This window comes from Venustampulla echinocandica, assembly GCF_003357145.1.
Source record: "Venustampulla echinocandica strain BP 5553 chromosome Unknown scaffold_5, whole genome shotgun sequence".
NCBI lineage: Eukaryota > Fungi > Ascomycota > Leotiomycetes > Helotiales > Pleuroascaceae > Venustampulla > Venustampulla echinocandica.
This window is the reverse complement of record NW_022474210.1, coordinates 779979-804195: the sequence shown is the minus strand read 5'-3', so window position 1 is coordinate 804195 and position 24217 is coordinate 779979. Positions and strand designations below refer to the sequence as shown.

General features: G+C 47.5%; 8 protein-coding genes across 8 annotated transcripts; 5 read left to right on the top strand and 3 right to left on the bottom strand.

The window, feature by feature from the left end:
- Positions 1-699: 699 nt before the first annotated feature.
- BP5553_07187 (uncharacterized protein) lies at positions 700-4789 on the top strand (the record flags this gene model as incomplete). The annotated part of the gene is made up of 5 exons (XM_032015810.1): positions 700-988; positions 1043-1539; positions 1926-2382; positions 2482-4439; positions 4493-4789. The coding sequence occupies 5 exons, from the start codon at positions 700-702 to the stop codon at positions 4787-4789; spliced, it is 3498 nt and encodes a 1165-aa protein (XP_031868079.1).
- Positions 4790-4942: 153 nt separating this feature from the next.
- BP5553_07186 (uncharacterized protein) lies at positions 4943-6334 on the bottom strand (the record flags this gene model as incomplete). Its single annotated transcript, XM_032015809.1, has 3 exons — positions 4943-5661; positions 5747-5918; positions 6176-6334. The coding sequence occupies 3 exons, from the start codon at positions 6332-6334 to the stop codon at positions 4943-4945; spliced, it is 1050 nt and encodes a 349-aa protein (XP_031868078.1).
- A 1337-nt stretch (positions 6335-7671) lies between these two features.
- On the bottom strand, positions 7672-12100 carry BP5553_07185 (uncharacterized protein; the record flags this gene model as incomplete). Its single annotated transcript, XM_032015808.1, has 5 exons — positions 7672-8397; positions 8446-9502; positions 9549-10127; positions 11051-11479; positions 11544-12100. 5 exons carry the CDS (start codon positions 12098-12100, stop codon positions 7672-7674), a joined length of 3348 nt encoding a protein of 1115 aa, XP_031868077.1.
- A 1560-nt stretch (positions 12101-13660) lies between these two features.
- On the top strand, positions 13661-14125 carry BP5553_07184 (Uncharacterized protein; the record flags this gene model as incomplete). Its single annotated transcript, XM_032015807.1, has 1 exon — positions 13661-14125. One exon carries the CDS (start codon positions 13661-13663, stop codon positions 14123-14125), a length of 465 nt encoding a protein of 154 aa, XP_031868076.1.
- Positions 14126-14484: 359 nt separating this feature from the next.
- Positions 14485-15500, top strand: BP5553_07183 (Uncharacterized protein; the record flags this gene model as incomplete). The annotated part of the gene is made up of 2 exons (XM_032015806.1): positions 14485-14546; positions 14594-15500. The coding sequence occupies 2 exons, from the start codon at positions 14485-14487 to the stop codon at positions 15498-15500; spliced, it is 969 nt and encodes a 322-aa protein (XP_031868075.1).
- A 421-nt stretch (positions 15501-15921) lies between these two features.
- Positions 15922-16788, top strand: BP5553_07182 (uncharacterized protein; the record flags this gene model as incomplete). The annotated part of the gene is made up of 1 exon (XM_032015805.1): positions 15922-16788. The coding sequence occupies one exon, from the start codon at positions 15922-15924 to the stop codon at positions 16786-16788; it is 867 nt and encodes a 288-aa protein (XP_031868074.1).
- Positions 16789-17719: 931 nt separating this feature from the next.
- BP5553_07181 (uncharacterized protein) lies at positions 17720-20622 on the bottom strand (the record flags this gene model as incomplete). Its single annotated transcript, XM_032015804.1, has 3 exons — positions 17720-19645; positions 19695-20387; positions 20434-20622. 3 exons carry the CDS (start codon positions 20620-20622, stop codon positions 17720-17722), a joined length of 2808 nt encoding a protein of 935 aa, XP_031868073.1.
- Positions 20623-21431: 809 nt separating this feature from the next.
- On the top strand, positions 21432-22609 carry BP5553_07180 (SNARE-like protein; the record flags this gene model as incomplete). The annotated part of the gene is made up of 4 exons (XM_032015803.1): positions 21432-21465; positions 21533-21567; positions 21623-21732; positions 22141-22609. The coding sequence occupies 4 exons, from the start codon at positions 21432-21434 to the stop codon at positions 22607-22609; spliced, it is 648 nt and encodes a 215-aa protein (XP_031868072.1).
- Between the last annotated feature and the right edge of the window lie 1608 nt (positions 22610-24217).

Here is a 24217-nt window from a genome sequence, read left to right as displayed (position 1 = left end):
AAGGGACGACGAAAACAGAAGTGATGGTGACGAGTGATTTGGTGGACAGGAAAGATTCGAGAGGCAGACATAGCGTAGGGAATATCCGCTCATCTCCTTTGATTTTTCGGATTCGGTGATGTGACGTTATTCCTCCCAGGAATATGGTCCACCATTTATGCCCTTCGCGAAGCGGAAACATACGTTTCGATAAGTTAGATGTGTTTTTTCCCCAGAGCGTCGACACACGGCGAGGCTGATGCCCCCGAAATGTCAACAAGTGCTCAACGAATTCGGCCAATCCAAGTCCACCGTTGCGGCTTATAGTCGACTGTTAAATGGTCTTCAAAGGGTAGTTGCCGCTAGCACAAGCTATAAGTGCAACTGGACTGAAGAAGTATGTTTGGTCACAGCACCTAGATGTGACAAGTCCGTTGCCGATGGCTATGGAATGCTTGCTCATAATGACCGAAACGATGCAAATTAAGTAATACAACGATAGAATCCGCGAAATTTGGCTTTCGAAGGTCTGTTACTGACGTATTGCCTCTCGCGTCGCTAAAAGTAGCACCCTTGGGCGGAATGGATCCTTTTGTTCTCCATCGGCGCCAAGACTTCCGCTCTCTCCAAAAAGTCCCAAGACATCCAGCCTTCCCCGTCACCTAGCCTCTCAAATCACAACCTCACCACTTCCGCAATTGCAACATCCCTCTCGTAACCATGACAGAACCTCCGCACAAGCGCGCCCGCCGCCCAGACAGCAATCAGATGTGGGACGAAGCGGATCGCCGCCTACCAACACGAGAACGAGACGAACCTCCTCGAGAACGCGATAGGAGGGATGATCGAGACCGCAGGACTAGATATAGAAGTCGATCGCCCCCAGGAGGTGGGCGGGATAGAAACAGGGATAGAGATAGAGACCCGAGGAGAGACGATGTGCGGGACATGAGAGATTCAAGAGGTGGGAGGCGGGATGATAGAGCTAGAGATAGAGGTAGGGAGAGAGGTACGTTTGGATAATCTTCAGTTTACGGGACAGCGTCTAACTATTTTGGTGCAGATGGTGCGCGAGAATCGAGAGATAGGCCAAGAAAAAAGTCGAGGTCGAGGGATAGAGAAAGGGAAAGAGATTCCGGACGCCGAACGATGAGGAGTAGGAGCCCAAGACCGGAGAGGGAAAGCGATAGGAAGGATGGAGATAGAGACAATAATCGTGCCAGGGAAAGGGAAAATACCAAGTCCTCTTTGAAACCCGACGAAGATATCTCTAGGAGCAGAACTGCAACCCCTCCCGTAAGTTTCAAAGTCGGCGGAACTGGGGGGGCTCAAGACCACGATCGGATGGATGTAGACGCGTCACGCAAAGGAGATAGAGGCGACAAGAACGATACCAAGGACAAGGTTGTGGAAGACCAGATAGAGGATGATGATGATATTGTGGTTGAAGATGATGGGATGGCTGCTATGCAGGCTATGATGGGATTTGGCGGCTTTGGTACTACGCATATGAAGAAGGTCGCGGGCAATGATGTCTCAGCAGTCAGGAAGGAGAAGAAAGTGGAGTATAGGCAGTATATGAATCGGGTTGGAGGATTCAACAGACCTTTGAGTCCCACAAGAGAGTGAAGGGCCTGGGTATGGTAGAAAATAAGATAAACTATGGTACCTCTTCAGAGCCTCATAACTCCAAGCAATTGAGCCCATGGACTTTGGTTTATAGAAGATGATTATGCAGCGTATTTTAATTCCTATACAAAATACAGTAGCAGAGGCTAGTCATGATTATAAGCAGGCATAGGACGAAGGCTACTACAGATCTCCGATTCATAAATGATCAACCTCATATTGTAATAGGTAAAGAACACATATTCGAACTTTAACCATCACTTAGCACCAGCAATTGACCGAGGCAATAAAACCGATCTCCTCTAATATTCCCAAAGTGGTTATGTTCCGCAACCTCATACGGCCAGCGGAGCGAGAGGCTCCCTGACAGCCTCGCGTTACAGGCAGAATCCGATACAATCTATTGGCCAGCCTTTCCAAGCAACTGTGTTCTCAAAACTGCACCCCTCCCCCAATATCCTCTCTTCCCTCTCAAAACCTATTCCGAGCTCCATCCTCATTACTGGAGCTCTGGAAAGCCATTCTCTTGGTACTGGCTGCAAGAAATTATGTTGTTTACTAAACGGCTGCTGGCTGGCGCGCTGCTTTCCGCCGTGGCCGCGGCTGACGACACGGCGGTGCTGTATAACGAGATTGCGAGGAGTTCGAATCAGAGCTTGCTATGGGGTCCCTACCGCCCAAATGTGTATTTTGGCATTACTCCAAGGATTCCGAAGAGTTTCGTGGGCGGGTTGATGTGGTCGAAGGTGGAAAATTATGAGGAGGTGCAGCATAGTAAGTTACCTTGTCAAAGCTTTAGGAGAACATATTCCAGGGAATTGAATGGAATTGGGCCATTGAATTTGGAAATACATATGCTAATTGTGCTTGCAGACTTCAGACATACATGCGAACAAGGCGATGATATGAAAGGATATGGATGGGAGGAATTCGATGTTCGAACTGGTGGCGTCCAGACGATATACGACCAAAAGAATGGAATTGATATTACAACCATGTTTGTTAAGGTCCCCGGAGGAAGTCACGGTGGAAGTTGGGCTACACGTGTGAGAGGTGTGTTGAGAAAAGATTCATCGGCCGACCTGAAGTCGACCATTGTCTTCTATGCGTCTCTAGAAGGGTTGGGGTCGTTGGAAGTCGAGAATGAGAAAGATCCTCTGGGCTATAAAGGTGCTGTAACGCTTAAAGGGGACTCTGAAGGCCTGGGAGAGTATAAATTGGTTGTTACCTCTGGCCGAGGATTCCACCCGAAGCATGAGCATCCTTCGTATGACGACAAACCCTTGGATCGGACTATTGTGAAATCTCAAACCGTACCACCTGAGCATTTGTGGCAGGCCAAGCCCATTCTTTTCAGGAATCTCAAAGAACAGATTGATGAGTACGTGGCGAAATATGGAGAGGAAAATCCTCCTCCACCACCTCAGGTCTACACTATTTCGAATGATGCTGGAGCCGGCAATCTTCACATGATTCAAAAGGTTTTTGAGGGCGACTTTGAATTCGACATAATTTTCAATAGCGGCTCAGCGCCCAAGGAGATTACCAGTCAGGATATCGCCGGGCATATCAACCAGGTTTCTAAGAACTACTGGGCTCGATTTGTCTCTACTTTCGATCCCAAGCCTCCTTTCGCAGTGGAGAACTTGCAAAGATTCACAAGCTCCATGTTTTCCAACCTTCTCGGTGGTTTAGGATATTTCTATGGGGACGAGGTCGTTGACCGATCATATGCTCCAGAGTATGACGAAGAAAACGAGGGCTTTTGGGAAGAAACTGCTGAAGCCCGGGCAAGACACCAAGAGAAGTTAGAAGGACCATATGAACTTTTTACCACTGTCCCTTCCCGACCTTTCTTCCCCCGCGGATTTCTCTGGGATGAGGGATTCCATCTGATGCCTATCATTGACTGGGATCTAGATCTTGCTCTTGAAGTTGTTAAGAGCTGGTTTAATCTGATGGACGAGGATGGATGGATTGGCCGTGAGCAGATCCTTGGTGCTGAAGCACGAAGCAAAGTCCCACAGGAATTCCAGGTTCAATATCCGCACTACGCCAACCCGCCAACACTTTTCTTCATACTAGACACGTTCGTCACCAAGCTTGGTGCTCTCAACGGCACCACTCCTGCTGCTAGAGAAAAGCTTGGACGTAGCGTCGATGCTGAGCACCTCAAGAACGACGATCTAGCTTTGCATTACCTGAGAGAACTCTACCCTAAGCTGAAGAAGCATTACTATTGGTTCCGCAAGACTCAATCTGGAGATTTGAAATCCTACGACCGCAGTGCTTTCAGCTCCAAGGAAGCATATAGATGGCGCGGCCGTACCCCCCAACATATTCTCACCAGTGGCCTAGACGACTATCCTCGTCCACAACCACCACATCCCGGAGAGCTACATGTCGATCTGATCTCCTGGGTGGGAATGATGACCAAATCTCTCAAGAACATCGCCTCCCTTCTGGAATACGACGAGGACGTAACTGAACTTACCACCATCGAAACAGCTGTTCTCCGCAACATCGATGATCTGCACTGGAGCGAGAAAGAAAAGTGTTACTGTGACGCCACCATCGATGAGTATGAGGAGAATTCCTTGGTCTGCCATAAAGGTTATGTCTCCCTCTTCCCCTTCCTCACCGGCCTACTTGATGCCAATAGTGAGAAATTGGGTCACGTGTTGAAACTACTGGGTGATGAAGAGGAATTATGGAGCAAGCATGGGATCCGAAGTTTGAGCAAGAAAGACGAATTTTATGGGACAGATGAGAATTACTGGAGGGGCCCCATTTGGATGAATATGAATTATCTTGCTGTTGTCCAACTCTTAGTACGTTCCCCTCCCGCCAACATGTCCTTGGATTAAACTAACTACAAAAACAGAAATATGCCCAAACCCCCGGGCCTCATGGAGCCCTCGCCGAGGAGCTTTATTCTCGCCTTCGCATCAACCTCATCGAAACCGTCTATAATTCCTGGCTCGAAACCGGCTTCGCCTGGGAGCAGTACAACCCTGAGACGGGCAACGGACAACGGACGCAGCATTTCACGGGGTGGACTAGTTTGGTGGTTAAGATTATGCAAATGCCTGATCTAAGCGGGGGCCAGTGGACTGTAGGGGCTGGTGGGGGAGGTATTCAGGAGAAGATTAAGATGAGTAAGAGTCATGACGAGCTATGAGCGCATTAGAATATATGCGAGGGATAGAGATATGTGTATATTGAATTTTGGTCGATATGAGTTCGATCTTTCTTTCATCCGCAGTAATAATAAAATCCACCTCCCCTTCGAGGTTTATCCCGTGTCTCGGGCAACAATTCCATCCCATGGGCCCTAAATCTCATCCTCCTCATCATCAAAATCTTCCCTATCCTCCGCTCCCATATCATATAAAATTCTCCCACCCTCACCACTGCTCCCGACATCCTTTTGTGCATCGAAATAAGGCAGCACGACATTTTCACGGTCTCTTTTCTGCTTCTCGGTTAAACCGAGATTAAATGTACTTTGCGGCTCTTCCTCTCCCTCGGAGGTTTCGGGCTGCGTAAAATTCGTCGAGTAGAGAGGGTGTTCATCCAGTAGAATAATGTTCGGCACTTGGCTGGGATAGGTGGTAGATGGCGATGAGCGAGTGAGCACGAAGTCTTCCACAACTCCGCGCCCCGATCGACGTCGGAGTTCCATGTGTATCACCACTCCTTCCTCTCCGGTCCTCCGGGATGGTAAAGAGACGAGGACGCCTTCTTGGTATGATGCTATGTTGTATACGGGCTCCACCAGACTTTTATCGCGCGCTCGCTTTTGTGATAGGATTTGGGGGAGGGCCGTGAGGGTTAGGATTGCGGTTGAGAGGTAGAGGAGAGTTGTCAGTGGATGCGGGGTGTATGCGCTACTACTAGTCTGGGAAGAGAGGGGAATGGGGGTATCCGCATGGTAGGTTGATAAAAGGGATATCTGGGGCGAGATGAGAAGACTAGAGAGAAAGGTAGAAAGGTGAGAGGCGTATTGGGGGGTGCATAGTGGATGGAGGTTGTCGATTATAAGAAGAGTCTCTGGAGTTGGGGTTAGTCTATGATATTTAGTTTGGAAGAGAGGGATAAAAAGCAGGTGCCTCAAAGTACGAAAATGGACACTTACTAGGTGATACGGCTGTGGATGCAGGAGGTGCTGGGGGTGGGGTGCAAGAGAGGATCTCCGCCCGGAGAGCAGCGAGCTGTTTTCCTCGGGCGGAGATGAAGATATCAGGCTCGAAGGGTGTCTTCTTGCGGAGTGTGGTGAAGGAGATGAAAATTGTTTTAGTTTTGGACATCTAAGATATTTTGTTAGTATATTTGGCAACGGAAAGACGCTTTAAGAGGGGGAATATCGTGGCTCAGGATGATCTGAATTTGAGAGCTAATTGGATGACGTAGAGATAGTTTGGTTGAGATAAAAGAAAATGCTAAAAGAAGGGAGAGACATATCCTCAAGACTTGAGGAAAAGCAAATGGGAATTTCCCTTGAGATAAAACATAATTAAAAACAGACTAAAATAATCTGAACATAAAAATCGCTACTATTTCGTACCTTCGCCCGCCTCGCAAACTCCCTCACTACAGGACCACTCCCCTGCTCCAACGTATCCAGCACCAATGTGAATGGGCTCGCTCCATCTCGCAAATTCAAAAGCTTTTGAAACAGAAGGGTATTATGTGTTCGTCTTTGTTGCAACGCTGAAGGCGCCATTTCTGGAATAATTTATGAGTTGTGTTTTGGTAGAGTTGACGCAGAAGCGCAAAGGCAGGCCGCTATAAGAACCACTCGGCAAACAAACTTGGAAAATTTTAGGGGCTGTAAGCGTCGTTATCTTATCGCGAAGTTTGTTTGAACGTCGCACGTTTCTTTATCGCACACTCTCTCTCGATCTTTCTCTTTCTCTTTCCCGTTTATTGTCTACCGGAGCTTTTCTATATGTATATATAATTTCGGGGATATAGTCTTCATTGTAGAAATACTTTCTCAGTGCGGAAAACAGGACCGGATGTTCGATCTATATTCGTGGAAGCGGTGCAGTTATTTGTAGGAGCTCAGCTCCATACCACTTCATTTTGTTCTATTCAATTTCTTGCTCTTTTGCAATTTATTTTCTCAAATCAGAAGCTCAAGCTCGAACGGTGTGTTGTTGTAAATTTCTCCATTGCCGCCAAGTGAAGCAATGGAGACAATCTATAGTTCTGGAGCTCATACTGGTACCTGTTGACCAAGCAGGTATGAAGTACGAGCCACGAAGATGAAGCAGGGTACTGGATAAGCAACCATAGTCCCATTTTGACACCAATCACTACCCCTTAGCACGTCGTTTCCTTTGACCAAGAAAGTATACCTTAATCTCTAGGAATATGAGGCTTTTGAAAGAAGTATATTAAAAGGAATTAATTAATTAATCTTATTAGAGGAAACCGAAAAAAGTGATTGACTACAGACAGACCCTATTAGGACGCCCCAAAACACAATCGCATGTCTTGGATTGGTACGATGGGCTGCACGGCAGATAGTGGCTGCGGCTTTCATGCGCCCTTGTGTTTCCCGTCACCTGGATTTGACACTTCTTAGGCAGCCTTCACACCGTGTCGCAAGGGAGGTGACGAGGCGGACGTATCGTGGCCTCTCGACGAGGACTAAGACCACGCCAGTGTACTGCCCCAATAAAAAGGGATGAGTTTGACGACGACGAGTTTTTGGACGAGGTCTATAGTGACGGTGGTATCCTCCTCTCGACTCGATTGAGCAACGCGTAGCAGTATACCGCTCACTTGACATACTGCTGTTTGTATATTCTTCTTACGAAATTAAGTTGGCTTGTACGTCACTAACTTGAAGTCAGTGGCCAATCTTCACGACAGATTGTATACCTAATATGAATAATATTCTTCTCTGCCCAACGGAGAAATCACAATATATCTCTTTCCCCCAACCTGCTCCAAAATTCCACAGAGTCGCATAACGCTTCCTAGCCAATCTTCACTTTGATCGGGTCTGATAGGATTGTCCAAGTTACTTTCCAGAAAACCAAACCAAGCATGTTAATCGTCCATCAGGGATCCGGATCTACTACTCGAGGTAGATGTCGACCATCTCCGGCGATCTCTTCTCCTACGAAACCTCGAAGGCAGCAGTACTTTCCATCTGAGCCCAAATCTCTTCTTAATCCATCGTGCAGGCGACTCTTCCTCATCCGAGAAGTAGTCATCGAGCCGCGTAGTTTGTAGGAACTCGTCCCCGATATCATCGTCTACATTTTCTTCTACTCTGACGGCTTCAATCTGCTCTGCGCTTTTCCCTTTTTCCGTTTCATTTTCTACGGCACCGGAATTTGTCCACTTTCCAAGCAGCTCATCAACTTCCTGATCCTTGATAGCCTCGTCGAGTTCCACGTCCTCGGGGGAAGGTTCAGCCTTGTTCTTCCCGGAGAGAAAGGTGGCAAGAGGGCTCGGCTTCCGGCTCTTATGCCTCTGATGGTCAAATGAACCCTCGGTTAGTCCAGAGTTGGTCCTGTGTTTTTGCTTGCCACCTCCAAGGAGAAATGTAAGCAAGGGACTTGGATTTTCCTTATGCTTGTGACTATCCTCATAAAAGCCGTGTTTGTACTTGCGAACGAACTCGAATTCTGACTCTCTATACTTTCGTCCCGATTCCTCAGTTGTCACGACATGATGGCGTCTTTGGGCGCGGATAGCTTTGGTATGTTCCCACAGCCTATCTTGTTCCTCTTCTGGAACCCAGCGTTTGATGATGACGTAGTCGGGATTCTAAACGAAGTCAGTCTTAATCCTCGACAAAGTGCATTCAATATCCACCTCATCAAACTGCCAATCGAGGTTGTGTGCACGTAGGGTTTCTACCGAAAGATGGCGGCGAGCCATTCTCGTGTATGTTGTTGGTCCGTCGGTGTTGAATGGTATATTTTCCTCGATAACAGTGTTAATCAGCCGCTCATCAAGGCCAGACTTCCGCAAATCTTGCTCCAGACGTCTTTCATACAACTTTCCCGGTAACTCTACCTCGAGAAAAAGAAGGATTCGCGGGACTTCTAAATTCACCTCGCTTGACATGGACTCAATCACTTCCTGTTGCGCTTCTAGAACCTCGATGGCTCTCAGTACGCGCCCAAGTTTGTCCTGGCTCCTGGCCTTCTCCAATGCACGAGTCACTTGCGCATGAGTTTCTAGGGTCAGAGAGATCAGGACATCCCATATTGCGCGATCAGACTTGGCTAGAAGGGCCTCCTTCCGAACTTGTAGCTCCTTTTGCTCGAGAGGTATCTTTAATATGTGATCATTATCCCCTTTGAGGAGATAAGCTTCGAGATATGGGGCGATTTCTTGGCCGGGTTCATCTTCTCTCAGTTCATTCGTAGCTGGACCATCCTTACGAAGAGTTGATGTTGCATGTGTTTCGCCTAAAACTTCCATACTTGAGTCTCGATCATCCGGTAGTGTCTCGTTGAAGGTCTCCTCGATCGCAACCCTCTTTACTTGAGGTTTACCGTCTGGTCGAGGCACATTGCCCAGGGTTGGACTTTGTAGATTCATGATCGGCTTTTCTGAAAAAGAATCAAGCCTCATAGGGGGATTTGATTCTGCAAAGTCACTCTGGAAATTAAGCGGCACTCCTCTCGAAGTTGCTGCTATTAGCGGTGGCAGCGGACGAGATGATAGTGGCGGCGGTGGTTGTAATGGACTCCTGTCTCGAGTTTGATCTATACTTATGAACGGCCGACTGTTCTGGCGAATAGGAACCTTGAAAAAAGCTTGTTGTAGCCGATTTGTGAGGCGTTCTTCTCGGGCTTTTAATTTGGCAATAATATCCCTCATCTCACGCTCTGCTGCCAAATCCGCGCTTCGAATGTCAACACTGCATCGAAATCAGTTTTTGTTACAAAGCTACTAGAAATACTCACCTTGCCTGTTGAACCGCAAGACTTGAGATTTGTAGGAACAAGAAAAGTTTTACCAGCAACCTTTCCAACTCCTGTCTACATCTCATGATCTTTGGCTCCAACCATGGCCACTTCAAATAACCGAGCGTCGATATCTTCAGCTCCTTCGATCTCTCGGCATTTGCGAGTTCTTCTTCTGGCTTTCCAGCTTTGTTAAGCAGCTCCACTGTACGCTTGAAAACTGTATCGCATTGTGAAGCGATCTTGTTTACGGACTTTAAACCTTCGACACTGAAAACCTTTCCATTCTTTAGGTTCTCATCTCGAGTGATGACTGCCTGGAGTCGCTGAAGGGCCGAGGCAGTCGCGCTTATATCGTTCGCGATATCCCGAATTCTATCATCCGCCTCGAGTGTTGCTTCAGCGTATGTTTGAAGAGTTGTCGCGATCTGGAGACCAAAGCCTGCGATCCCTATGATAGAGCCTGCAGCGCCTAGTGCCTCCATCTGCTGCGATGTTTGAAGCAAGTGTGGCTTTTGCTGCTTCTCAGCTAGAAGTGTTCGGTGTGACCCTCGTCGGGGCTCACCGCCTGGCAGTACTCTATATATAGTTAGCCTTGCACTTTCTACCTAGCTACTCAAGACTACAACACTCATAACAAACTAAGACTCTTCATATCTTTTTTAATCGAATATTTTCCGAATATAAACTAAAATATAAAAAGAAGAATAAGATAAAAGTTCTAAAAAGAACGAAAGTATGTATAAAGTTATCGGAATATCTAAAGTTGTCATCCTCGCGTTTGGCTCCCTGGGCAGGCACAGCACCAGCGCAAAAGTAGGAATAGGAGCTAGTATCGCAATGAGAGTAGTAGGCCTTTGTGACCTCATAAGTGCATTTTTATATTTCCACGGCCATCGAGCTCGTCATGATCCCGCCGCGGCTCCTAGCGTTAAACTCCATAAGGGGAGCGGTAGATCAATGTTAGGAGCTGACGGAGCACCAACCGCTTGTTCAAACCCCTTGATGAGGAATACAAATTTCCAAGAGCTAAATGCTGTTTCGATGTATGAACTTTCTGGTCGTCCTATAATGCATGAGCTACATAGAGGAAGACGGAGCATCTAGACTTTACTGTCAGAGACGCATATGAGAATGGTCACCAGCTTAGGACGTGAAGGGATGGGCTTGCTTCAACTGGGACGAGCCAATAGATCACCCGCAAACCATCCTTTTGGAGCCATACTCTAATTGTGACTCCATCAACACCTGAGACAATTGGAACACCAAAATTCTATCTTATTGTCGGACTTATCCTTTCAGAACGGGCCAGAGGCCCCCAAAATGGGTGCCAGGATTAGTTATTAAAATTCAGACAGAAGGCTGACGACCATCTGATACATACAATACTTCCACCAACGGTGTCTATCATCATGTACATCTACCAGAACAATAGAACGGTCCCAGAATAAAAATCCTAGGCCACTGCCAAAACAGCCACCATCCCGAGAACAGAAACCCACACCTCAGTAACGCCCGTCTTGCCCCCGACAGCCGCATTCCCCGTGGCGCTTGGTTTGGGAGTAGATGTATCCGCCCCAGTTCCGGCCGTCCCAGTTCCGGCCGCCCCAGTTCCGGTTGGCGCCAGATTCCCAGTCGTTCTCGTGCTTGACGACCTCGAAGCCCCAGTGGGAATCGGCGTTGCAGCAGCTACCCAGGTGCTTCCTAATTTAGCAAAATGGATGTCTGAGCCATTGACATATTTGAACTGCGGAACGGCGTCATTGCTGGTATCGAGTTGGATAGCAGAATTGTGGAGGGATGAGGCGGTTTCATTGCGTGGGCCAGTGAAGGAGAGCGTCATCTCGCCATTTGGAATCTTAGTGGTCATTTTGATGGAGGCGGTCTCATTGGAGAAGGATAGGGTGTAGGTTAATGTGGTGGTTGAATTCCTTTTGGTGGATTAGTTGGGGAAGTCGAGGGTGGACATCAGGAATGGATTGTGGGAATAAATACCATTTGAAGTCCAGCCAATTTACATTCGCCTTCCTGCAAGAATCCGCTATATCGACTCCATTGTCCGTCCCATTACCAACCAAGCTTCCAGTATCGCCACTAACCGCGTACCCAGCCTTCCCTTCCACTTGGGTCTTCGAGATCTTCGTTTTGTTGAGATCAACATACATGTGCGGTACGAAATCAGGCGCATACGCGATTATTCCACAGGGTTTCCCATCTTTAATGCAGTCGTACGAAGCGGTTGTGAATTCCAGGTTGTATATATAATCGCGGGTGAGCCCGATAAACGCACTTGTATCAGATGCCCGGTGATAGAGGTCGAAAAAGAACGCATTGCTATCCCATGGTGCATTCTTGCCGACGTAGAGATGGGTGTTGGCATATGATTTTGTGAGGGGAGCGCAATCGAATTCAGGGGGGTATGAGACGGTGCCCGTGATGTTCCCTGAGAAAACGATGTATTCCGTGCCTGAATACCTGAAGTTTTGAGCTGCGCAGGGGATGCTCAGGGCTGAAAGGAGAGCGATGAATACATTGAGTGTGGCGGGTCGCATTTTGAAGGAGATTGCGCCAGAAAAAGAGTGAGAGGTTGATCGCTTGACCGTGGAGTCGCTCTAAAACACAAAAGCTGGGGATTTGAACTACAAATAATCTGATCCCGGAGGCAACCATGTTTCAGCCTCTCGCTATTACAGCGGTACTGGGGCTCTCAAAGCCTCAAAGATCGGCGCTATAAATTATACCTGTCTAATAATAATAGAGCTGAAAACTGCCAAGCCTCCCACTTCTGCACCCATGCCCAGAATTAGTGAAGGTATTTGCACTTGTACGTAGTATAGCGGAAGCAAGCAGAAGTTCAGACTCTCTACCCCTTTTATACTAGAGCAAATATATTGCATTCCTCCAGCTATTGAAAACTCGAAATCGATGGGTTAAGTGCAAAAATCGGCTACATAACTAGCTCAGGTTTAGACGACCACGGCAGACTCAGTGCCAAGATATTCTAGAATTAGAGGTTATATTACTGTACATCCGAGTACGAGGAGAAAACTTTAGTTCGACGACGACGCTGGGGTGCGAATAAATTCATTTTTTAGGACAGAGGATTCGAGGCATCGCTGCAGGGACGAAAAGGAAATAACTTCATTCCACTTGGGACGAATCCCTGGATTGGCGGGTTGATATTACACCGTCTTTCACGCCCAGCGATTCCCACCAACTGCTAGTGCAACTAAACAAGCCACGGTTGGTGGCTTTCAGCCAACCAACTCGAGCTTATGTGCTCAGCGGCTTGGACTCAACGCAGAGGCTTTTGATTAAGATAAGGCTATTTTGACAACAATAGGTGGGGACCTCACTCAAGCGCCAAATCTCCTATTCTTTTGGTATCTAACACTCAACTGGATGCTACCTGTCCTCCGTCGCTGGTTTAAAAATTCGCCATTGCTAATCGAAGATACGTTGTTTTGGATTCTCGAAGCGTGTGAATGCGCAATAGCTCAAGTACAAGGGCAAAAATGCCAACGCAAGGGACCAAGAGCGACGAGTAACAGGATAAAAAGTCCAGAACCAGCGACAGCGAGCACATGTTCGAAGGCATGGTCTATTCTGTCCACGGACAGGATGCTACTTAGAGTGCGATTAAATGAATTTAGGTGCTCAGTTTGGAGGTTGGCCACGGAGACTTTAACTGCCTCTGAGTCCTCGACATATTGAGTGCGGTGCCGTCGAAGATACCTCATGAACTGTACTTCGTTGGTCATTTGATCGTTGTTGGAGTGAAGCCGTTGATGTTCAAGAGAAATGATGTGGGCCGTACGGAATACCGAGGCTACCGTAGGCGCCTATTAAACCGAGGTGGTTCCTGCTGACCTAAAGTTGCCATGGCTTTTTTGAAACCAACCCGTTGTACGTCGTACTTGGCAGCTCAAACAAGAAACATGTTGGATCACATACTTGTATAAGGTTCAATAGGCTTAATCTAGCACAGGTCCTCCCTCAATTACTTACGGCCAAATTAGCTCCATTGGATTTACCTCTATCAGCTCAGTACGGAGTACAGCATTTTAGTTGGGTAGTAACACACACCTGCCATTTCATCAAGAAGTTTACCAATGGCCTCTCCTTCGACAACCCTTCCGGGCCCGCCAACATACATCTACAAGATCGTCCCCGCATCCCCACCATTGCCATCACCCCTACCGGAATCGCTCCCACTATCCGACCTCGATGCTCGCGATGGCTACATCCACGCCAGCACTTCCGCGCAAATCCTCGGCACACTCAACGCCTACTTCTCTTCCGTTCCATCAGTCATCATTCTTCGTATCCCTTATGAGAGAGTGAAAGAGAGAGTCAGATGGGAGATGGCCGTTGGAAAGCGGCCGGAAGAGAAAGGCGGCTGCTGGGATACCGAAGGTAGAATGGGTGGGTTTCCGCATATTTATGAGACCAAGAGCGGAGAGTTGAGGTTGGGGAGGGAGGAGGTTGAGAGTGTAGGGACCTGGAATAGAGGTGGGGAGCGGTGGGGACACCAGGGCTGGCCTTTTGGGGGGGAAGATATTCCAAAGGAAAATTGACAACATCCTTTAAGTCAGAAATAAGGGTTTGATAAGGAACTGAAGCCGTAATATTCTTGAAATTGACTGTCTAGCAGCAATGAAGAGTCGTTTTATCATTAGGATGGTGTTGAAAGATACATAGTCACGTGATTTGTTCACCGACCGCGAAATTCTGCCGCAAAAAATGTGATTGTGCGAAAACTTCGGGCTCTCGAATCTAGATATATAGACACCTGGGAACAGGAATTTTATTTCCATTTTCTCCCGCCATTTCTCTCGGGCACGATATCTGATACTGAAATTGGATATTTCTTTCATTACAAATCCAATCCCCCTATCTGATCGCGCAGTCTCAAACCCCTCCTCACCCGCTCACCATGTCCTCAGACGAAATCGTCTGGCAGGTCATCAACCAGCAGTTCTGCTCCTTCAAGCTCAAGTTTGTTCACCATTCCCATTTGATTATCCCCATCTAATACTAAACAGGACCACAAAAGACAAGACCTTTTGCCGCAATGAATACAATGTCACCGGCTTTTGTAACCGACAGTCTTGCCCGCTTGCAAACTCTCGGTATGCAACCGTTCGCGCCAACCCCGACACAGGAACTCTGTACCTCTACATGAAGACGATCGAGCGCGCACACATGCCATCCAAGCTATGGGAGCGAATCAAGTTATCACAGAACTACGCAAAGGCCTTGGAGCAGGTTGACGAGCGGTTGATTTACTGGCCGAAATTTCTGATTCACAAATGCAAGCAAAGACTTACAAGACTGACACAAGTTGGGATTCGGATGAAGAGATTAGCAAGAGAGGACGAGCGGCTGGGAGAGAAGCTTGTGCCTAAGATGGCGCCAAAGGTTCGACGGAGAGAGGAGACTCGCGAGCGGAAAGCAGAGGCGGCCGCGAAGGTTGAGAGGGCCATTGAGAGAGAGTTGATTGAGAGGTTGAGGAGTGGAGCGTATGGTGACCAACCGCTGAATGTCAGCGAAACTATTTGGAAGAAGGTTCTTAAGGGCTTAGAGCGGGGTGGCGAGGGTACTAGGGACGAAGATATGGATGAGGGAATTGAGGATGAACTTGAGGATGAAGAGGAGTACGAGGATGAAGAAGGTGTTGGTAATGTTGAGTATGTGAGCGATTTGGGTGAGGATGAGGAAGATTTAGGGGATTTGGAGGACTGGTTAGGAAGCGAAGAAGAGGCCGCTACTGATGAAGAGGATGAGGACGATAGTGAGAGTGATAGCAGCGATGATGATGTGAAGAAGGCAGGGGGCGCAAAAAGGAAGAAGGGTCCAGTTTCTAAGGCTAAGCCAAAGAAACTCGCCAAGATGGAGATCGAGTATGAGGAGGAGATCGAAGCAGCCCCTAGACAGCTGGCACGAGCGTGATATGAGGGGAGTTTCTGATGCTTTTCAAGCTGGCGTCAAAGGCGGGCCACCACGTGTTTTAGTTAAATCTCGAGTTCAATACCATTATCGGGCTATTTTGTCACCAATATTCGTACTCGTGAGGTTTGGGTATAAATACAAATAACTTTTTGCCTAATTTGGAGTGGCTTCGCCTGTCCGAGGCGCACTCCGTAAATACATGGCGGGGGCGATCGTGAAACATGTTTAACACCACCAACGCATAAACCCTTTGTAGTCCAAACACTACAACTACAAACCTCACGACAGCCCACCACTGTCATTTGAACTCACATACAACTTTTTAACGCCCTCATCTCTCGCGCAAATAGTCCTACAAATATCAGATCACAAACCGCCGCACCCCTCGCACCGCCATCGGGCGGCCATTCCCAACCCCTCAATGTCGTCCTACTTCTCCTCCCTCCTCACAACCACAACCTCCCGCGTTGCCTCCATCCGCCAAAACCTCCTCCAGAACGAATCCGACGGCGACAGTGAATATGAAACGCACATAGCGCGCGTGCTTCGCAACTACTACACAGAGAAGGGGCGTCCATTCCCACGAGAACTAAACCTCCTCCCTCCAGGTGAGGCACAACCTATATATGCGCAAACGAACGTCGGCGCAGGATATGGAGGGTTTCAGAATTCATCAGGAGGAGGAGGAGGAGCAACGGAGCTGAGCAGCCTTTGGGCGCCGCCGCCACAGCAACAACAAGATCCACAAGGAGGACAACCTCAGAACCAGAGCTTGAGGCAGGGAAGGGCTGCCGCTTCGCTCCGCGGGAGGCAGAACCCCTTTACGAAACAGCAAGCTCCTGAGCCTCAAGTACAAGCTAGGCCGCTGCCGAGTCAGAGTTCTTATAGCTCTCAGAATACATCCGCGAATCCGTACAGCAGGAATGACACACCGCCTGGAAGTTCTCAGGGCTTGAGGAGCGCGAAGGATAGGCTGAAACAGGGCGTCGGCTTGAGGCCTCAGAACAGATCTGATGTTCCTGGGAGTATTGGTGCAGGCTCGAGAGGGAATAGTTATGGGTCAACGACAAAGAGTAATGGAAGTTACGAAGATAGCTTTGCTCCAGGCGTGTATAACAGGGGAGTTGGAGGAGGGGGGGATAAACCTTTTGTGGCTGCCACGGCACCATGGGCGAGTAATGAGGCAGAGTTTACTGGTGGTGGCTATAGTGGTTATGATGCTGGACGTCGGCCAGCGCCTGGTAGTAAAGGCCCTGGGCTGCCAAGCGGGCCGAGAGGGAGAAGGTAACTTGTTTTCTATTCTATGCGGGCGTTAGGATCAGGAAACAATAGGTATGCATATGTAGCGATCTTCAATTTGGGGTCAAGAAGAATAGCTTTATCTGCTCCTAGTGGGAGTTGGCACGTTATTAAATCGCCTGTTGAGCCTGGAGGCATTAGATGGCCTGGCTAGCCTAGATATACAAACTTTTAATAGCAATTCCACCCTTGCAAATCCAACATTCCACCCCTCAACCCTGAGTACAGACATATATCTAGTTAGGGTGTTAAACGCTTTTAAATACACCTACTCAAGAATGGTTGCTGTCGTGTTACAAGGTAAAATATACAAGGGAGTGGAAATATCTAGGTTACTTATGGACAGTAAGAGTCCATCAAAGTTGGTGCGTGAAAACATCTGGTTGGAATTTTGTGCATCTAATTACAAAGTAGAGGATTGTTCATCCTGGCCGGGGTATCTCAAAACATGAATAGACGAACCTTGCTCCCAATATGTGTACCAGTCCTCTTTGATGATGTAGCACGTAAGGAGAGAAGGGAAATAAAAGAAAAACAGGGATATCAAACGTATCAAAGGATGAAATCCGATCTTACATCAAGCGCTTCGGCCATGTGCACATCCATAGGGGCGAACAGAGACCTGGATGAACGAACCATTGGCTGGTTCTGAAGTATCAATCCTGCCATGAATATGTCAGTCGTAATGTCGTTTTCCAAGCATTTCTTTTTTGTTGGCCTCTTGAATCTTTTGGGATGTTGGGAACAGGGTTTCCTGTGTGGTTTGTTGTCCTTGTGGATCCGGACCAGGGCGAATGTTTAGGATGCAGCATAACGTATGAGACGAGAGGAGAAGAACAAAACATGATGATGAGAGCAAGGAGAAGGACCTTGACAAGGCCAATACTATCAGTGTAGCATGACATTGGATGTGGACTGGATCAGCAGTCATCCATCTTACGCTTGAGTCCATATCCATATCGAGAATATTTCGGAAGAAACGGCGGCGAGTTCGCCGGCTTGGGGGTTCCTGTGAGCAGCAATTCATTATCGTGCCCACCATTGCCGAACAAACTTCCGGTCCCAAATGTGTCATGTTCTAGATTGTGAGTGAATATATTCCCGTCCAGAAGCTGATCGGCAGGAATGGGTAACTGGTCGGACTCGTGAGAATTTCCATGAATCCTGGGAGTAGTAAACATGTCTCCGGATGAAAGAGAGTTTGTATAAGCTGGCTCTTTCGCATAATCCAAGCTAGGCGTAGACATAGACGTTCCGAAAGAATTTAAAGCTGGGTTCAACAGGTATGGGTCGATCATCGACAAGTCGGGCTCAGCTGAACTAGCTGCTGCAGGAGTGTCTGTAGATGTTAATGTAGGACAGTTTGTATAACCTAATGGATCATGAGACTCAGTGTGAAGGTCCACTGGTAGTGTTCTATAGGGGTAAGGATTCGAAGGCAACGGATCTGGATACGTTTGTGCATAGTGCCTTGCTGAAGACATATGACCTCCACTGGGGTGTGCAGACGGCGACTCCCTGTCGATGCCCCCTGGACCACAACCAAGAGACTGCGGAATCGAGAAAGTACTAGGATAACCTAAGGGGGTTGGAGAACCGAGTCCACAAGGCATTGGTGGTGTTTGGTGGCAGTAAAAGCTACCAGGAGCCAACATAGTTAGCTCGGGTGCTTCAAATTCATAGTCTTCAGCATCTTCAGCATCTTCAGCACCGTATATAGACGACAATTCCATGTCCATATCCTCTAAATCAAAATCTAGAGATTGTGGAATGGAGGGCCCAGGGCTAGCGGCGTGTCGGGGAGGAGTAAATATAGTGCTTTGACCGCCATCCGTAGTATCAATGGCTAGTACTGATCCATCAGCAGCAGCGTAACGTCCGTCGGGTTGTATTGATAGTTGGATGGGAGACAATTCAGGACAACGACGATTCATGGTGACTGGAATGGGGTAGTGAGCAATCTTTCCCTGTATCTTCGCCCGCTGGAGTATAGTCACGGCAGCTCGTTCTTCTGGAGTCCAAAGACAACCTCTCGCGTCCAAGTCTATGCCAACCTGGTTTCGGTTATGAATATTAAAAAACTCATTTGGCTTTCTTTTTCTCTGGGCAACAGGGCCCCAATAAGCGGAGCCACTCAAGCATTGCAAGCTTCTAGCATAACCCCAATGTTTGTTGTTGAAGCCTTTACCCAAGCCAAGAGGTCCAACATGGGCGTGGCCGTTGGAATAACCATAACTCCCAGCCAGGTTCCGGAGATATGTTGTAGGAAAGGCATTTGGGCCGTTTCGATACGCGTCTTCAAGAGTACAGCCGCCGGGGCTAGGGATACCGTCAGAATTCATGATTCTGAGATCCATCATGATGATCTGGTAGCCGGGCTCGGCTATCTCGGCCAGTGATCTATTCAGTTCTGGACCAAGGTCAATAATCAAGTCTTCGTGCAATTGCACCAAGTCACCCTCACGTATCTTCCGATATAGAGCAACCATATCAATAAGTTGAAACCCTTCGTTCAGATGAGTGTTATTAAGACGCCGCCGACGATTAGGCTTAAAAAGGAGTTGTTGCTGATACTGGTATTCATGTAACGCAAATTGCCAAGCTTGACGAAAGTCAAAAAGGTTTCCTATATCATTGCCCTGACGGATGAGCTGGAACAACCTCCAGTTATTAGACAATGGAATGGCTGGGTTTTCGTTATGCATGGCTGCAGTGACATCGCCAACTCCAGCAATTCGTTTGGGAACGATGTTGTTAGGGTATGTCGCATCAGCCCTCAAATCCGGCTCCGAATGTGGATGAGTTCCTCGCGGAACCCAAATTCTAAATTTCCCGCCTGCTGATTCCTATAGAGTGTTAAAGCGTACCAATAAGTAGCAACGAGGGACAACGTACCACCACAGCGTCCTTGTTATTGTATCTAATAATATCACCCGGACAGATGCCATTAATAACCGGGCCAACATTAACAATATCGATCAACTTAACGACACTGCGTTGCAAACAAACATGCTGCCGTGGTGGTGCAGTAACGTTCTCCAAACCACGCAACAACTCATCGACTGACACAGATAGCTGCTCCATATCAGATCCGTTGCGCTCAGTACCACTAGTACGCTTGGATTCTCCATCTGATTCTGTATGTGAAGCACCCGGCTCGTGCCCCTGATCGGTTTTGGTGTTGGCATTGGTGCGGGGGGTGGACGCCGATGCGCCGGCATCATCACCAAACTCATCATCACCATCATCCTTATGTGCACGAGGAGGTTTGTCGCCGTTGGTAGGGCCGCTGTCATTGTTCGTGTTATCGTCGTCTTCGTCGTCTTCGTCACCCGAGGAATACTCATTCTCCTCGCCCCAATCTTCCTCGAATCGCTGGTTCAGGTACTCGTCGAACTCGCCTGCAGTTCGCCTACGGGAAGCCTGGAGCGCAGAAGCCAGCCACTGGGGGTCGTGGCGGGACGAAGTGCCATCCCCCCTAAATTCAGCAACCACCCTGCTGAGATTGTCCGCGGTGAGCTTGGTAGATAACGAAGCAACATCGCTAGGTGGAAGGACCGCTAGCGCATCTGGATGCTTGAGTATGTTCTATTAACGATTAATGAGGCTCGCGAAACGTGACCTAGGAAAATACCTGGATACCCACAACTTCACTGTTGTAGAGGGGAGACGTAGTTTGCCCGAGTATCTCTGATGGGTCATCGAAGAGGTCATCTGACCGCTTGATTTTGGCCATCTTAGCCCGGTTCTTTTTTTGTGTAGAAGAGGCCGACGCTGTGGCCGATCTCTTCCGGCTTGTAGTGGGATCGAGTTCTGGATCCATCACGAGTCTGCTTCCACAAGATATCAGTATCCGGAATGGTTGTAAAGACTGGCTGTGGACTCTTAATATAAAAAGAGTAAATACAAGTTGGTAAGAGACAAACAAACAGTGAAGTGGAAGACGAGGCTATCGAGAATGTCAAGGTGAAATACCGTGTGACCTCTGGTAAGATTTGGTACGTGAAGAATATCACGCGAAGGTGACGGTTGGGTCAAAGGTCAAAGGTCAAAGGTCACAGGATAGGAAATTTTTGACCACTTACATTGTGCAGTTGCTTTGTATAACGCAGTTCAGGTCAGGAATCGCTGTCTAGAGACTAGAGGTGCACAGCTTTTGATGAATACCAGTAGGCGACGCGTGGTGGTATTGGCTTGAAAGCCGATGAGGTAGAGATCGTTGTTGTTGTTGTTGTTGTTTGGTGTTGGCTTAACAACAAGGATGCGAGCCTTCTGAAGATGGAGACGAGGCTCGGGGTCGGAGGTACGATAATCCCTGATTGGTGAATGTAGCAGGTGTGGTAGAACTGTGGCAGAACTGCGGCAAGACTTCGGCCCTTGAGACAAGAACAACTAAGGAAATAGGTGCTCTGGAGATACCAATCTGTTAACACCCACCAGACCTCCATCTCCTTTGCAGCCCATCCTCATCCCCACATTGTGACTCTGTACGGTCAATGCAATAATCTTGCATACAAGCAGAACGATATCTAGCATTGTGACAGATGACACACTCTCTAGATTCTTGACTTCTGCCCAGCTCCAACATCAAGAACAAACGGAGATCCTGGCTGCTTAGGTGATAACTTCAATATGATCAAATCAACGCAGATCGCGCGGCTCGATGGTATGAGACCCAAATGTTGGAAGTGTTTCAAATATGGAGACGAGTGACTGACTCGAACCTCGGGCAGGCCTCATGCTCTGTGCCTCTGTGGACGATGAGCAAGTATGCGCCAGTCTTCCTGCGGTCAAATTCATCTTGCTGACCCCTCTATTCATAGACCGAATCCTCCCTCGCTGAGATCAAGTCTCAAGTCAAGATGATCATACGCAAGCTGAGTCGCCACGCGGAGCCCCAGGCATCGATCGAGAGCGGCGCCTACACCATCCAGTGCGTATCTTGTGTTATACCCAGATTTCCGTTTAGTAGTTATGATAGGAATGCCGAGTTATTTGTACAGACACCGAGTGGATGGGTTGCTTGTATGGCCCTTATCGACTAGTGTTGTCGCCGACACGCTCAAGATAGGGTTTAATACCAGCGTGTGCTGGAATTCGCGCCTACGGTGCTATTTGGAAGTCGATCAGCAAAGCGTTCAAAGTGACTTTGCATAGAGGGTCATCCAATACCGAATTTTACATGTCTACCATGGTGTTTATGTGCCAATTAGTGTTGTGCGGGGATTTTGATAGGACATTCAAAACCATGGGGCATTTACAAAGGCACTTTTGCAGAACTTATCCTTTAAAGAGCTACCGGTATCCATAAGCTTGACAGGCTTTACTAACATGCTTCTAGCTATCTCATCTCCGATGATGTTGTCTACATCTGCATCAGTGAACGCTCCTATCCTAGAAAGCTAGCTTTCACCTATCTCTCCGACCTCTGTACCGAATTTAGCACGACCTATCCCCAACAACAAGTTCTCTCCACAATCCTACGCCCGTACGCGTTCATGGAATTCGACACGTTCATCTCACGCACAAAGGCGACCTATTCCGACAGTCGTGCAACCCAAAACCTTGACAAGCTAAACGACGAGCTACGAGATGTTACCAAGGTCATGACAAAGAATATTGAGGATCTGCTGTATCGAGGAGACAGTTTGGAGCGCATGGGAGAGGTCAGCAGCAGATTGAGGGAGGATAGTAGAAAGTATAAGCAGGCCGCAGTACGAATTAATTGGGAGTTGCTGCTCAAGCAGTATGGACCACTGGGCGGCCTGGGATTGTTTATGATCATTTTCATCTGGTGGAGATTCTTCTGAAGCTTTTGATGGAGAGAATGGTAGATTGGGAGGTGTTTGCGAATTACTCTGACGCAAGAAGAACCGCCAGTCGTGCATATTTGTGGCGTATGGGGGAAATGTCTCGCATGGAGAAAATGGATACCAGGAATTTAAATTCAGTTCTATGTACTGTACAATGCTTGATATCACTTTGCGAGCTATCTGTTATTGCTTGCTATTCATTTTCAAATCATCAACTGCAAGGGTGCACAAAACAATGACCAAAACTTTCATAGCGACACCCACGATTTTATCTACATGCAATTTGGACCTCAATCCCAGCCGTCGCTAAATGAGAACCTGCTTTTTCACATAGTATTGACTTGGCACAAGTAGTTCTGGTGCTTCATATGGAGTCTTTCGAAGCTGGCCTTCGCGTTCTATTGGATCCATCATTAATTTAGACGCATCAGCCAAGGAGCTAGGCACCGTACAGTTCTCAGCCATCATATCCCCAGGCAAAGTTGAGAGTCGTTCTTTATCTCTGCAGGGTCATCCTAAGGTCCCTCTAAATCTACTCGTTGCCAACCTCTAGATCAGGATGGCCGATGTATGAGGTGTTGCTGCATCGAGATGCTTAGGTTATTGGGAAGTTACCATATACTCTACTAGTACTAGATATACTAGAAGAGTCGGAGGCTGCGTTTGAGAGCGAAGGAGATTTACAGGGTTTAGAATGTTCGTAGGGCCTTGTTGAGCTTGAAGCGAATAATTCAGGAGTACATTCCAAATCCATATGTACCTAGGTACAATCTTAGCAGGGTAACCGAGAAGGTTACGAAATCCTTTTCACCAGGAAGGCTTTTTGAAAACGCCAGTGAACTCTTAATCCCAACCCCTTCTGCTATATTGCTATCCGAAAGTTGGGCTGGCTGGTTATGCTACTGAGATGAATGTGCGAGTTTAGAGTTCGATGTCATGGGCGTGGGCGTGACCTTGCTAATAGAGAATTAAAGATGGAAAGGTAGATCAAGATATTTGTGATTCGTGATCTGCACACATCTCCCCGTTATCACTCCGGAGCCACGTTAATATGTGAATATAAATGTGGAGTTTCAGGAATTATAAGTTATCCATGTTACTAGCTCGCTTTTTTTTATCCATTTATATCAATCTTATATGACACGTGCGATTGCCATAGAACATTGAAGGAGAACAGATTTATTTAACTGCTTAAAATTGTCCAAAATGTGAAGGATCCAATTTAGGATACGGCGCAACCTTTCATCATTAATTCAGCGTAGAAATTTTGAAAGTTTGTTACTTCTACACAAGGCTTCGCGTACTCCATGCCCTATTTGAACGCTCGGCGAACATTATATTCCATTTGTCTATTATTGATATTGCAATATATATAAGAGCGAACGAAAATAAGATTACAACGTAGTAGATAACGCTTAATGAGAAAGGCAAAATAATATAAATTAAATACAAATGAAAAAGTGTCAACCTAAATATCCAAATAGCTTTCCATCCAAATAATATCTCAAATAAACATCTATTCATACAAATATAGTTCAAACTACCCTCTCCACTCCACTCCCTTAGACTAGCCAGCATTTAAAATTTTGAAGTAAGAAAGATATT